We start from the raw sequence: 15851 nt of genomic DNA on the forward strand, positions 1-15851 counted from the left end.
ATCTGCAACTTGTTTTCCAACATTATCAATTCTTTTCCAGCAAAGGTATGATTCTGGGTGAGACTGAACACCTTCCATCCAGGAAAAATTTGGGTAAAAAGAATTATAGGAGCATTCCTAGAAATGAAGCAGACTGTGTAAATGTTCCCTCTTTAGAAGAATGTTCTCTGTTAAACAGCTGTCTATCATATAAATGAGGAACCTGGACACACTATAATGGGAAAAGCAATTAAAGAAGAGGGAGGAAATACAGGAAAAAACAAGACAGCAACTGTTCCAAAAAAGCACCAGAATAATAATCAATTATTGTAGAAAAATAGTTTAATAAAAGGCATAAACTTTCAAGAAAATATCTATATTGTATTGTAATAACATTGTTTGGCAAAAGTACACAGAAATATACATATCTCTGGGATCAATATACATAATTTCTTTTGATACACCTTACTGTATTTTGTTCGGTCTATATAGATTTTGATCTGAAAGGAAAAGACAACATCCTTCCGAGAGCTATGATGCTCCTGCAGTCGTTTCCAGCTTTCCTTTATTGATTCCAAATCCATATTAATCAAAGGCACAATTCAACAGGATGTTCTCCTGCAAATGCACCATTAAAATGAACATTGTTGTGCTGTTTCCCTTCATTTCAGTGGAGCTTTACAGTTAATTGTGCCCAAAAATTTGGACTGCCTAATGGCAAGAGTACAGTATAAGACAGGAACTTCAAAAAGGTGTTGAAAAAGGCTAGTGCATATACATGGGGGGGGGGGGGGGAAACAGTGACAAATGCTAAGTGTATGTGGATTTCACATTGGCATGACTTTGATCATTTTTTTTTTCTTTAAAAGAACCATGATTGGTAGGTAGGTTAAGGCAAACACCAATACTATTTAAAAGTGAAAGGACTTAGGGGCCAGAGGCCATTTTTCAAAGGAAACACTTATAGGTGCCATTTCAATATGGACATTAACATGCTTAACAATAAATAAGCACCAGGGAATCCAGGAAGCGAGAATCTGCAGTGCTTTTCTTAAGAACAGGTTCTAACCAAATTGCAAGACAGTTCCATTTTTTTTTACAATTGCCTCTCCAATTAGTTGCTGTTCTATGCCTTCATTTCTTACTTATGGCCTTAATATGAACCTATCACAGCATTTTATTCACAAAATATGTTCAGAGTGGTTTTGCCATTATCTTTGCCTGAGGCTTAAGAGATTTTAACTTGCCCCAGGTACATCCTTGGGATTTCCATGGTCAAATGGGCTTCTCAAAGTGCTAGTTCAGCACTCAAACCACTACATCACACAAGACTCCAGTTAGATGTCTTGCAAATTAAGCAAACTTTTGTTCTGTTTAATACATTTAATGCTGCAAGTGTGTGAAACTGCAACTGGGTAGCAAGCAGTTGGCTAACAGCAAGTCTGCATAACTCTTCATACCATCAGCTCACGATTTAACATTGAAATGGAAATATGAAAAACTATACTCCAAAAATGGTATTATTGTGATGTTTTGACACTATACGGACTACATCACTCAGGACACTACGTGCACTTTGAAAAGTGTGAGAGATAGGTGAATACACTCTCAAAAAAGACCTATGTGGAACTGTTTTGTTTTCATGTGAACATAACCAAAAAGCAGCTATTTGGAAGTGTTTGAGTATACAAACTGTGAAGTAAATGTTAGCTACAGAAGAAGGGCACAAGTTTATCCATCATCCAGAAATACAATACAAATGTGTATAGGACAAAATAGAATGGCCCACTTCACAATTATAGCACTATGGTTCCACTTTAACTGCCACAACAACATCCTAAGGGAACATACTGAAGACTTTCATGGCCGGAATCACTGGGTTGTTGTAGGTTTTTCGGGCTGTATGGCCATGTTCTAGAACATGGCCATACAGCCTGAAAAATCTACAACAACCCATCCTAAGGAATCATGGAATTTATAGTATAGGGAGTATCTTAGTCAGAGAGTATTAGTGCCTCACCACACTACAAAGCCCAGAATTCTACAGGATATTGAAAATGTGTAGCATGACAGGACCTCTGGTGAGAACCATGAGCAAAGCACTCTCCTATGCACTATACATCTGCCAGTTTGTTTAAGTGCTCTTATGTGCAACTGGCCAGATATGTGACACCAGTAGTGTCCTAGTCCAGATATAAATGCTTCTAGCGGGCTAATTAAAAACCTGTGCAACCAATGTGATGATTACAGGAATTGGAAAATCGGACGACGAACTGGATCATGATTTTAGTTATGAGATGTATGGTGTTGTTTATTGTTACATTAATATTGTATTTTATGCCTTTGTGGTTTTACATTGTATATTGTTGTGGATTTTATCTTGTTGTAAACCGCGTTGAGTCGCCGGTCAGGCTGAGAAACGGCGGTATACAAGTATAAGAAATAAATAAATAATAAATAATCCTGCATATATACTAACCAGTTACCCAAGATAGATAGGTCCAATACAGACAGACTGATCTTTATCTAATGAGGTCAAGCTTTATCAGACCACATCTTGAATCATATAACTAGGCACTGCTAGAGGTGTTCCAACGAATCAGTGGGAATTCTCTGAGTAAGTAGTTCTGTATGTTCAATTGAAACAACTGGTCCATTCAAGCTGGCACTAACAACTGGATTTTCACTAGAATTGTCTCCATACCAATTCTATCTCCTTCCCCTCCTCCCCCCCTTCAATATCTCTGGTCTTTTTCAAACCATAGTTTTCTGTTATATTTGAACAATGAAATTGTACTTTAAGAAGCTCCAGAAGTATTGAAATGGGGGTGATTTCACACTATACGATGATAGTGTCATGATTCCATATTACTTGCACAGTTCTATCCAATGGAATCTTGTAATTTGTCATCTAGGAAGAGGTGTCTAGAATCTGTGGCCACAAAGAATTGCCTCACTACAAACTCCAAGATTCTCTAGAATGCAGCCATGGCAGTTAAAAGTGGAATCATAATGCTATAACCATGTAGTGTGAAAGAGTCCCTAGTATGAAAGAGAAAGGGAGGAGAAAACATGTGGTAGAATAATGCTTGCTTTTGGTTTGATAAATCATGACTAAATGGAACCAAGATAGTTGTGTCCAAACTGGGACACTGGAGTATCTAGATGAAAGGAGCTACTCTGATGCCATTGAGCTCCTCAGGCCTATCTCTACATAGGGCATATGAAGACTATAACTAGTCAGTAATTTCCATTAAAGAAATAAGAAAAAGGATGGACACACACACATTTTCTAAAACAGTTTTCATTTTATAATCAACTCTTTTTACATGAACAGAAACACACCAGTATTTTGTGCGAAAAAAATATTTTAAATAAATTTTGCTTCTTTTTTTAAATCTTTGTACATTCTGATATACACATGTAACAAGATTTATGGCACTGTTACCAGAATCCAAAAAGGGAAAAATAATTGCTTTTGTTGTATTTCTAGTTCTAAATCAAGCCAGCCACCTTTGCGCTAGTTTTGAATTATTATTATTATTATTATTATTATTATTATTATTATTATTGTTATTGGGCAGCCAGCTGAAACTGGTTTGAACACTCAAAATAAAGAACTCTTCCCACCCCCCAAAACTATTATTGCACAAGAAGCCAGTAAAGGCATATGGCATAAAATAGTCCAGCCCCACCCTCACCCCAAATAGAAAAAACAGTACCGGAAGATGAAACACAGCAAATAAAAATATTTTATCTAGTCAGGAGGGTGAGAAAGTGATCTGCAGACAGTTTAAGCTGCTCTGACCTTCTTTGCACCAGCAAGCATTTTGCTTAGATTTTCTTTAGCAAAGCCTTTGCAGTCTCAAGGCCCATGGATTTCGTTGTCTTTTTGCTTTTATCTTGGCTGGTTGTGTTTTATTTATTTTTTAAACATAACTGTTATCGGTCTATGAACCTGCACAGACTACTTAGTCATAATCTCTACAAGTAGCTGAATCACAAAAAAGGAAATAAAAATATATAATGTCCGTTTTTCTCTCTCTCACACGCAAGTAGATTTCAAAAACTGCTTTTCTTTTAAAGCACCTCTCTTCTTCCATTTTTTCTCTCCAAAAAATGGACTTGCAACAGCATTCACTCCAACATTTGTGAAGTCCTTCTATTTTTAGAACCTCTTCTTCAAAAGGTTGCTGTCCAGAGTATCTCTTAAAACAAACCTTCCCCAATAAAGCTTAAAAAAACAACCACCCAACCCTCTCTCTTTGTGTCAAAAATATGATCGTCTCTCCCATGCTTCTTTATTGTCACACGACAGTCTCAACCCCAATGAGCTTTGGCGTAAGGATTCGGGGTGTAACTCCGTTGTTTAGATCTTCTTCAAACTCTAATAACTGCCCCATGAAATTAAGATTAGGTGAAATGATTGGTCGCTTGCCTTTGACAAACTTATAGGCATCAGTCATGGTCATCCGCGTGTGCTTCATAAGGTAAGCAATGACTATGGTGGCAGAGCGGGACACACCAGCCTGGCAGTGGATAAGGAGACCTTTCCCACACTGGTGAGCTTCCTCTGAAATGAATAGAAAAGAGATGTATATATTCAATTCAAGGTATAACCTCACAAAGCAGCATCCTACAACATGGACAAGCAATAATTGACTTACTTAATTGACAAGGAGGAAATGGGTAGAAAGGGGTGGGTCACATGTACCATTCAGTTGGGCAACTGTAGACAGTCAGTCCTCCACTTCTGCAAAAGTTTGGAAAGATCCCAGAAAAAAAGGGGGGGACTTCAGCTGGAAGTTGACCATAGAATTGTGCTGGAAGACCTAGAGATGCCTAGAGAAGTGTTCTCTCAAGGCATATTTAGGTCTTCCAGTGTAATTCCATCAGAGGTTGACCATAGAATTGGCTGGAGGTCTGAGAATGTCTAGGGAAGTAACATAAATGTTATAAATGGCATCTGCAATTTGTATAAATACGGTCATGCAGTAATTTGTGGACAATCAAATTTGCAAAAGTTAAACCCAATGGCAGAAATGTGTTTTATAGTCCAAAGAAATAAAAATCCTCCATCCCACTCATCTCCATCCTTCCTATCCACAGCCCTTTTCATGTGGAGGAAGAATTATTTACTCACTTCTTCTATTACACTGGGGTGGCAACCTGTGACTATCCAGATAGTATGGACTGCAATTGTCTTTATCTTTCATCAGTGAGTGGTTAAGACGGATGAGATCAGGACTGCCAGGTTTTCAAATTGGTAATAAAGGGCAGTCAAAATGCACGATACAGAGCAGTGTGTGGTCAAAGTTGGAAAGTTGGAAAGTACCGAGGTTGTGCTGAAACAGGTTGATGCTCACTTTTCTCAAATGTTTGGAACCAGAAAGGTTTGGGATTTTCCCCCAGATTTTAGAATACCTTTATTTGAACATGTGTACATAATAAATTATCTTGAAGATGGAACACAAGTCTAAACATGAAATTCATTTATGTTTTTATATACTTTATCCTGAAAATTTATACACATAACCTTTATACACATAACCTGAAAATAATTTATGCAATATTTTAAATAATTATGTGCATAGAATAAAGCTTGTGTACACTGAAGCATTCACCCATCCATGAGGACAGTTTAGGATTTTGAAGACTTTGGATTTCAAGTTCCAGATAAGGGATGCTCAACCCGGACCAAATAAAATGATTCTATATTTCCATCCTTCTCTTTCAGCTTTGCCTCTATGTACAATCCACTCCTAGATAAATAGAAATCTGCAAAAATATAGGTCTGCCCATTCAAACAGATTCATCTTGAAGGTTAACAGCCACAAGAATGTTATTCTCTAAGTAATAACAGAATGAAATTGTCTGCCTTTTCTGGTGTAAACATTCAAATCAGAAAAATATGGATCTGCACGAAGTAAGATTTCAGTTGGTCTCAGTGGTGTTTTCTTTCTAAGTAGGATTCCTACCCCTTATAATCAAGTTACTTATCAGCATTTCATCACCGTAAAATAAATTTGCTCAGTGAAATTGATTAGCTTTGAATTGTTGCCTTGATTTATCTTAGACTTAAGAGAAAATATTCCTTTTCCCCAGCCCTGTAGTTTGAATCTGCCAATTGCTAATCCATGATCCATCCCTAAATAAATATAAAGCTACCCAAATATAAATGAAAGTAATGAACTTAATCAGTCTCCTTGAAGTGGTCCCTAATTGAATCTTGACTTTTTCGTACCTGCTTTGAAAGCCAGTAAAAAAATGACCCAGTGACACATCAGTCAGGCTTATATAAAGCTTGCACCTTCCCCAAGTCTCATAAGAAAAGATTAATGACCTCCTTCAAGATCTCTAATAATGTGGACGCTCCAACCCATAACATTTCACAATGACAAGACAGCATTAACTGAGAAAGGAAGAGCAGCCACTGGGCAGAGAAGCTCCAGCCATGTTTGCACAAAGTGGCAGTCCCCTCTGCCCATCAAGCATTTGGCATCTAATATGAGTCCATTCCTGCATACCAAATGCTGATCCTATCCCTCCTTTTATGTGTCTCCTGCAGGAGAAATATATCTACCTGATTATCTTTTAGACGTTCATATAGTTTATGCCTCTTAATATGTGAGCTCAAGCCATTTGTATTTATGGACATGGTTTAGTTCGACCATCTACATTTATTTGTGTACTGTATTTATTAAAAACTTCATGATCTTCTGTGTTTTTATAACTGCCAATCAAGCATTTGGCATCTAATATGAGTCCATTCCTGTATACCAAATGCTGGGGATCTGTCTACTGTGACCACAACTGCATTCTGCTATACCCGCTTACCACCCAACTTGCCAATCTAGGTGGTCTTGTATAATACTGATACAGAGCAACTCTTCTGTCTTTAAAATCCAGGACTTCCTGTATAAAACAGAAAGCTTGGGAACTCCATACAGGAGTTGAAATATTAAGTTGATCTCACAACTTGCCCAATCTCATATTAAGTGGTTAAGTATTAAGTGAAAGTCCTACTGAGAGAAAGTGATTCCATGGTAGATCATATCATAACTGGTTTCACACAACGAAACAGCCACGACCTTACTGCATGAATAGGAGTTGCATCTTCTGAAAAGGGATCATGATGCAGAGGCAGCAGCAGCAATTTTCTGATATGATAATGGTGAGACCTTATTCTCCATCAAGTCTTCAAGAGGACGTTAGACCTTATTTGTTTAAATAGCAAGCCATCTGCATTTCCAGTTATACTACCTGGACACTACTGACTAATATTATGGAAGTAACATAGAGACCAGTACTATATTTCAATTCTGAAAAAGCTGGGCTTTCCACAGTCATGGCATTCATCAGAAAGTTCCACAATACATTCCACATGCCATTGCTTTAGGCACTCATAGCACAGCCTGGAAAGTTATTCTCTGAAAAGCAATTAGACAGTTATTGTTCCAATGTTCCCCAAAGTAGTTAGCTAACATTTTGTAAAAATATATTGTTTTGCTTATGTGTTTGTAAAAAATAACTTAAATTTAATTTTAGTTACATGTTAAAGATCCAAATACTGGAAGCTGAAGGCCTGTAATACAAAACGCTCACTGCTCTGCAACTCAGCCATGAATAAGGCAGGACACAAGTCACCATTTGAACCTTATGACATTTCTCTTTCACCTTTCAGTGAGTATACATCCCATTAAAAATAACTAAAAGTCAAACTTATATCACACAAGAACTGAATGTATTATTAAATAACAATAGAGGTGGGCAACTGCAAACAGGCAGGGGGCATTCCGCCCCCCCCCCCCCCCCTATGTTCACCTGGTAGGCATCAGCAGCACTTTTCAATTCACCCAAAGTGACATGATATCACTTCTGGTTGCCATTTTGGTCAATTTGGGTGTAGTTGTCTGTTTGGGGGAGGAAAGCTGGAGGTTAGGAGAGCAGACTGTTGCCCTTTTATGCACTTTTGGGGGCAAAGAATTGTTCCAAAATAATGAGCCATACTTAGGGATCCCAAGGTCTGCATGAACCCCCAATACCATACTTTGCCCACTCCTGGTTCATAACACCGCAACGTTACATGTTTGACTTGCACATTTTTATGTGCTGTGTGAAATGACCTTCAGAGTATAGCATTAGGTCGCCCTCTAATTTGATCCAGCATAATTGTTCTGAGTCAGATTTCACTTTCAGTTCATTCTCCAGAACTTCATTATTGTTTTCTTGGAGACCTTCTGCATTTATTTCAATCTTCACACTCACCCCCTGGGTTCAGAGTTGGAAGGAAATCTGTTTAAAGCATCCCAGATAATTCCAGATCCAATTTACTCTGTCTCTAGGGCAATGCTAAACTCTGACTTAGATACTTAACAGAATATTTATCCTACTAAAAAGTCAGGACAAAGAAATATTTGTTTATTAAACTGGCAGGCATAGCTGAAGGCTATAGTTACCAGAATGAGGGGGCAGCACGGGGAAACGGAATTTAGAGATGAAAAATTGTGCGGACTTTTCAATATAGTATCTCAGGAAGTCTTTAAGATCTCGTCTCTGAAGGTTTATTCTAAAAAGGTTTAAAATTTGGTCTTCCATCTCATTGTCCTCACATAATAAACAATAAATAAATCATTCCTGGAGAACTGTCCAATCTCTTGGCATTATGCAAGTGGAGCCTCAGGGGTAATCCAACTTCTATTTTGGAACACACACTAGAGAACAATATACACAAAGGGAAAGGAGCATGGGATGATTCATTTTGAGAAAGACTAGTGAAAAGAGAGGTATTTGAGGTTTTGTGGCTGTATATGGGAGTTTTAGGTGTTTTCACACATTTGAAAGTATTTCAGTTTAGTTTTCAGATATCTAAAAAAATGACTCTGAAATTGTTTTTAAATGTAGGTTTGCAAGGCTTCGGGGCAAGTGTGTCAAATTCAAGGTCTTCAGGACAAATCCAACCTACCACATCATTTTATATGGCCCGTGAGGTACAGACCCATTTCAGAGCATGTAACATTTTGAATGGTTGTGCTTGCATTTTGTTTTGTGTTTGTTGCTATTCTCAGAACATGATCAATTTTAGGACTATATAAATGTAACTAGTCCTTAACATATTATTAAATAACCTGAGACACCATGCCACACACTACCCTTATTTGGGTAGTGTGTGGCATGGTGTCTCAGGTTATTTAATAATATGTTAAGGACTAGTTACATTTATATAGTCCTAAAATTACAACAGCCCTTTGAAGGCAACTATAAGGCTGATGTGGCCCTCAGGGAACATGAGTTTTACACCCTCCCAGGAACCTCACCTTCCCCACTACCATTGTTAATGGATAAACACACAACGTGAGGGTCGTAAAAAACCGCAGACTACTAGGATAATCTAGCTATTTGTCCCCATTACTAGTTCACATGCACTAGGGTTCCACTGCACTCAACCAAGTGAATTGGCTAACTATAAAACATCTGAGTGGTTCAACCAAGGCAATTCAATGCCACCAACACAAAACAAATAGTCTTTTGCTACAACCATTATGTCAGTTCAACACTACCTCAACACATACTTTATTAACACACATTTTGATACACTAGATGCCTGGATTGAGTATTGCTGGTTTGGTTTTTGTCCCCGATTGCTTCTCTATCCTCTACAGACCTAGACTATATTTGTGCATGTTTCATTAATTGTTTGAACAGTCCAAGTAGATTTTTTCCAGATGTCTTCACTGCTGAATGGTCAGATATATATCGATGCATTGAAGCTGTCTGAAAAGCAGTGGAACATATACTTATACTCTGTAGATCAAACTGGTTGTTACAATTTCTGTAGTTAGTGTGTAAACCAGGAACTGACTGGAACATGTTTTTATATTTATATCCTACTTGCGCCTTGTGATTGAGCTTGAGGTTTTATATTTCTAGGCAGTCTTTCATTCTGACCTATTAACAAGCCCTAGTTTTGCTTAGCTTTTGTAAAGTTACTAGATCATATGCTTTCCGTTTGTGTCCCAGTTATGAACCCTATTATTTGTGTACTGGGAGGATAGAGATATATTAATCTTGAATTTTCTAATCTTCAACTCAAGTGATATGTCCCACAAGAAGTAGAACATGATGCATTTGACAAAGCAAATTTCCAGTATTCACTATCTATATCTACAAGGATAGTGCTAGTGATGAAGATGTGGTACATTAAGGTAGTCCTCTAATCCAAGTCTGACATTATGTTCCATAATATGTTTCATAAAAGGCTAGTTCAGATTTAAGAGAAGGCTACAATTAAAATGTGACATACATGTGTGGTATTTTCCTGTTATATTGCAATTGGGACACCTGCTACAGCTGTGCCCTTTCCCCCCATCACCAGGTCCATGATACTCTTTCACACATATTCTCTCATTCACTTACAGGACCTAACTCCTAATAATAAATGCTAGGATGGGGTGAGAGTTTCTAGGTCCAGCCACTACACTGGCCATACCAATAAGTGCAACAATCTCAGAAAGTAAAACAGCCCTATAAACTGAGATTAAGGGAATGGATCTTGAATCTTGATTAGTTCATGTAATCTGTATCTAGTGTCACACAGTGATTAAAAAACGAGCTACTATGAGACTGTGTACACATCCATGTATTACAACCACATGGGGCCGCCATCTGTTGTCCTCCAAATGTTTCTAAACTGCAAGTTCTATGGGGATCTTATCAATACAAAAAGATTCCCATATTTGCAAGGGACATTTTCCTGTCCGGACTGTGGATATTACCTCATTTTCAATCGCAGCATTGAGTTGCACTGGTGGACCTAGAGATTCCTAGAGATGCATCCTCTCTAGGAATTTGCTAGGTCTTCCATTGCAACTCTGTGCTAACTTCCATGTGAAGTATACCATAGAATTGCCTGGAGTACCTACTATATTTCTAGAGAGACCATTTTTCTACTGGGCATGAGTAACTGAAACTGCAGCTATGGATTATGTGGTTATGGGGTTCTAGTGAAAGCCTCTGAAAGGCTACACATTCCCCATCCCTGCATTAACAAAAAAAGTTACTATCAAGAGAAAATCCCCTCTGTGGTATATTTAATTATTAAGTATTTAATTTTTCTAGCAATGTCACTGGAGCCATGGATTGTTTTTAGCAAAGTTTTAAAAAAACATCAAAGACTTGCTAAAGAAAGAACCCCCCCCCCCCCCAAAATTTTTTTTTCTGGTTTTGTCACCAGCACAAGTCAATTCAAGGCACAATATTTCAGAATTATGAGAGATTACCATGACATACACAGTCAGGGATGCAAAAAAGAACTTGGGGGAGCATGTGGCCAATCACATGAAAACTAAACATGTACAATCAGTAGTTCAATCAGGAGGAGGACTAGCACAATTTGTACTTTATTGCTGCTATGGTCTATTTCAAATTACAACTTGATGCTTGGCACATTTTGCAGTTTGGTTGTTTTAACTGTGTAGAACACATGTTTTTGTGCAAATATGTTTTATTGGCATAATTATATTTTAAGTATTTGTTTCTCTTACACTTTTCTTCTTCATTCTGTTATTGTAATAAGTTTGTTAATGTTTAATTTCCCATAAGATTGGTATTGTGTAATCTTAGTTATGACACTTTTATATGTATGTGAACGGCCCTGAGTCCATTTGGGAGAGAGGGAGGTCTAGAAATTATTATTATTATTATTATTATTATTATTATTATTATTATTATTCAAAACCACTTTAACCACCATGACTCCATCTTGCAGCAATGTCAGATTTATACTTGAGAGAGCTACTAGAGTACTTCAACAGCTAAAAACTATAAATCGCCCCTGCCAGCTTCACAAGCTCACGTGGTAAGCACAAGGGAGAGAGCTTTCTCCTCTGTGGCCCCTTGACTTTGGAACTCACTACCTGGAGAAATTAGGAAAGCCCCTACCCTAGAAACCTTTTAAAAGGATTTCTTAAAACCTGGCTCTTCTGCTGCGCCTTTGGAGAGTAGATATACAATCCCACACTACTGCCTAGCCTTCAACATTCTGTCATTGGAGTATATGTCGCCCCCCCTCTGTGGGAAAGCTTGATTCCACAATGAGCTCTCCTCCGCAAATAATCTGTCTCTTTTTATCTCGCCCGAGTTTTAAATTAGTTTTAATTAGTCTCTCTTTTAATCATTACATGCAGCCCGCCCATTATCATTGTGATTGTGTCTATTGTAATTTTATATTGTTATGTATTTACATGTTTTATTTTATTATGATGTGGTTGTTTACTGTTTGCGTTTTCGGTTGAGCTTTGGTTTTGTTTTTATTGTAATTTATTGTTCGGGCTTGGCCTCATGTAAGCCGCTCTGAGTCCTCATTGGGGAGATGGTGGCGGGGTATAAATAAAGATGATGATGATTATGATGATGATGATGATGATTAAATCTAGATTTCATAGGATGGAGCTATAGCAGTTCAAGTATGTTCAAAGTACTGTAACTGTGAAGTGTGGATATACGAATTTATGAAATATACCAGGAACATGAAAGTAGTCATAGAAGCTGTTGGATCATGTGATAACCAATACTCTACTCAAATGAAGTTCAACAAACCACATTTGTTATACAGTGACGGCTTAATGGATCTGGGGAGGTCTTCCATGGCTAATTAGGACCAAAGATCTTGAGTTATTAATCTATATTGGATACAGAGCAACAGTATTCAGAACATAATAAAAGATAATTTATGTTTCTTAGTTGCACATGCTACTATTTTAATGAATTAGACCAGTGGTTCTCAACCTGTGTGTCCCCAGGTGTTTTGGCCTACAACTCCCAGAAATCCCAGTCAGTTTACCAGCTGTTAGGATTTCTGGGAGTTGAAGGCCAAAACATTTGGGGACCCACAGGTTGAGAACCACTGAAATAGACAGAAGTACAACTGTTGTTGAACTGTTATATGATGAACCTATAATACTAGATGAATGCAAGTCACACATGTTTGCAAAAAAATTGCAGCATGGAAGTATATTTGCCAAGTAGAAGTCTAGTTTATGTTCGGTATTAATAATTAACTATAATGCAAACTTGAGCAGTTGTTATCCAATATTCCATGAGCAATTATATTTCATTTACAAAATGCAGTTCTTGTGTGTGTTGAACATTTAAAAAAAGAACACAATCTGTAGCAAATCATAGCATGTCTTGAATAATGTGCAAAAAGGCACTTTAAACATTGTAAGTGAAAGTATTAGAGATGAGACCATCTATTGTATTTTCTGTTACATTTATATTATTTAGCATCTCAAGTTCTTTGTATTCAAAATATGAATACATTTGTTTGTGGCAAGTTTTCCAAAATGAGCAAAAACACTTGTACTTCTCCACTTGCACTGGCCAAATTCAATAACTCTTTCCACTGTGGGTAGGAGCATGCCGTACTTGCCTACCATAAAGGCGTTAAAATGGGAAGTTGCTCAGGGGGAAAAGAGATGATGATGCCAGGTTTTTAAAACAATCGACATCTGAATGTATATATAGTCAAATATAGATTTATGAGAGGAAATCTCCATTTTTCCCAGGTCAGATTCCCCCATTTTTTTTTAAAAAAAAAAAACAGAAAGGTTTTTTCCACATCAGATATGAAGACTTTTGTGAATTTTTGTAACTTCCCATCAAAAAGCAACTAAAGTAAAATTTATTTCCATCTCATGGTATAAATGATCTGTTGGACCTCACTACCTCTGAGGATGCTTGCCATAGATGCAGGCAAAACGTCAGGAGAAAATGCCTCTAGAACTTGGCCATATAGTCCGAAAAAAACTACAACAACCGAGATCTGTCAGTTGTCTGGGCAGTACATTACAACCCCAGGCAAATAAAGTTGTATAGATATTCAGATTTCCAAACTGAAAAGGTGGTTCCAGTTGCTCTGCCCCTTGGGCAAAGATAATCAGTTCCATGCCTATCATCCCAGAACTAAACACATTCAAGCCATGAAAGCAACAATTATGGCAATTTGCTTGGGAAAAAAAGACAGCAAGCAAAGGATAGTTACCAATGAATTCAAAAGCCTCTTCAAAATACTGCCTGAGATTCTGCTTGTTGCTGTCTGTGGCGGGGAGCCGCTTGTAGTTGAATAAGCCTTTCTCATAATGATAGAGGGGGAGGTGAGTGGTGACGTTGATGATGTAGCCAATGTTCAGCCGCTGCATCTTCTCCAAGTCCTGAGCGTCGTGTTCATTGCCAAGGAATAAGAAGGGCAGGATGGGGGTGAGTTCAGCATTCTCAATGTCTGGAGTGGTCGGGACGGATTGAGGTAGCGTACAGGTCACCGCGGTGGCACCACCCCCACCACCTCCACCACCTTCTGGGCACTCTTGGAGTTGGAGGGAGGTATCACAGAGGTTTTCGTGGTTCTGTCTAAAACTGCTGAGTCCACCTGCAAAGGAGAGAATTAGATTTTTAAATACAGGGTCTTCAGAAACCTCATAACACAGAGATTGAGGTAAACCAAAATGGACATTCACAGTGCATCAAGCACAGAATCCTACACTGTTCTCAGGGCTGTGAATCTCAATTTCTGCCAAGCAATGTGCTTGCAAGCAATATGACTGCTCAAAAACGAATGCACTGTATAACCACATTGTTCAAAAACATATTTGAATATTTTAATGCTATCTCATTGCTAATAGCAGATGTGGCCACAATCAATAAGTCTTCTCAAAAATGAATGGACTGCTATATAATCACATTGCTTGAAAACATATTTTAATCTGTGATTGCTAACTCAATACCAATGGTCACAACCAATGACCAAAAATGAATGCTCTTTTGAACCACATTGCTTGAAAATGTATTTTGATCTGTACTTACTATCTCAGTGCTAATGATGGCAGAGCTTCACATCCACAAACCTCAGACACATGGGCAGATACTATTAGTTTAAAAATCTGGGTTGGCTCCAGACCTTTTGGTGCCTCAGGCAGAATATCTCCCACATCCCACCAAAATCAAGATATATCACATCCAAAGCCAAGCATTTGAGCAATAAATCTAGCATCTGTGAAGAGAACATTATAAGTGACCAGAATGGTTATTTAGGACTTTTTTTTAATTAGTGGACTGTTTTAAATTGAGTGTTATTGTTGTTTTAATTGTTGTTTAATTGCGACTGTGGATTTTATTGTATTATGTGGCATCTAATGGTTGCCTGATGTTTGCCGCCCTAGGTCCCTCCTCGGAGGTGAGAAGGATAGGATACAAATGCTCAAAATAAATGAATAAATAAATAAATTGGCACATGAAGCAAAAAAATCCACAAGAATCTCTTTCTATTCCTTATAATAAAAACAACAAGACAAAATTATGAATTGTTAAACAATTAACATCTAGTTACTCCTTTTATCCTACCCAAAATAATCTTCCTGTAGAAATCACCTAACTCTGCCCAATGTCACTGCCACCGGGCCTTGGCAGGCATTATTATTTTATTTGAAACCCTCTATGGGTGATTAACCAAATCTCGCCATGAGAATTTCCCCCCAAGAAGGTAAAAATAAAGCCCTGTCAGTGTGTGCCTTTAAGTCATTTTCAAATTACGGCCACCTTAATGTAAACTTATTATGGGCTTTTCTAGGCAAGATTTGTTTGTTGAGGCTGAAAAAATGTGACTTGTCCGAGTGGGGATGCAAGCCCTGTTCTCCAGAGTCCTAGTCCAATGCTGAAACCACGACACCATGCTGGTTCTCAAGATGGGTTTCAGTATGTTTTGAAGTATGATTAAGTCTGTCTCCTATGGCATAATTTGCCTACAGTGCAATAAAACAGCAACAGGAAACTTAGATTTGACACAGATGACTAAGACGGTTTTAAACAGTGTATTTTAA

General features: G+C 37.8%; 1 protein-coding gene across 1 annotated transcript in view; it reads right to left on the reverse strand.

Annotated features, from left to right (window-relative positions):
* Positions 1-303: 303 nt before the first annotated feature.
* Positions 304-15851, reverse strand: part of DUSP10 (dual specificity phosphatase 10) — a 63321-nt gene continuing 47773 nt past the window's right edge. The window contains exons 3-4 of the mRNA XM_060754221.2: positions 14021-14404; positions 304-4552 (exon numbers count right to left, since the gene is read on the reverse strand). Of these exons, the coding sequence (XP_060610204.1) occupies positions 4287-4552; positions 14021-14404 (650 nt within the window). The 3' untranslated portion in view covers positions 304-4286. The remainder of the gene's footprint in view (positions 4553-14020; positions 14405-15851) is intronic.

Source organism: Anolis sagrei, chromosome 1 (assembly GCF_037176765.1).
Source record: "Anolis sagrei isolate rAnoSag1 chromosome 1, rAnoSag1.mat, whole genome shotgun sequence".
In the NCBI taxonomy this organism is placed as follows: Eukaryota; Metazoa; Chordata; class Lepidosauria; order Squamata; family Dactyloidae; genus Anolis; species Anolis sagrei.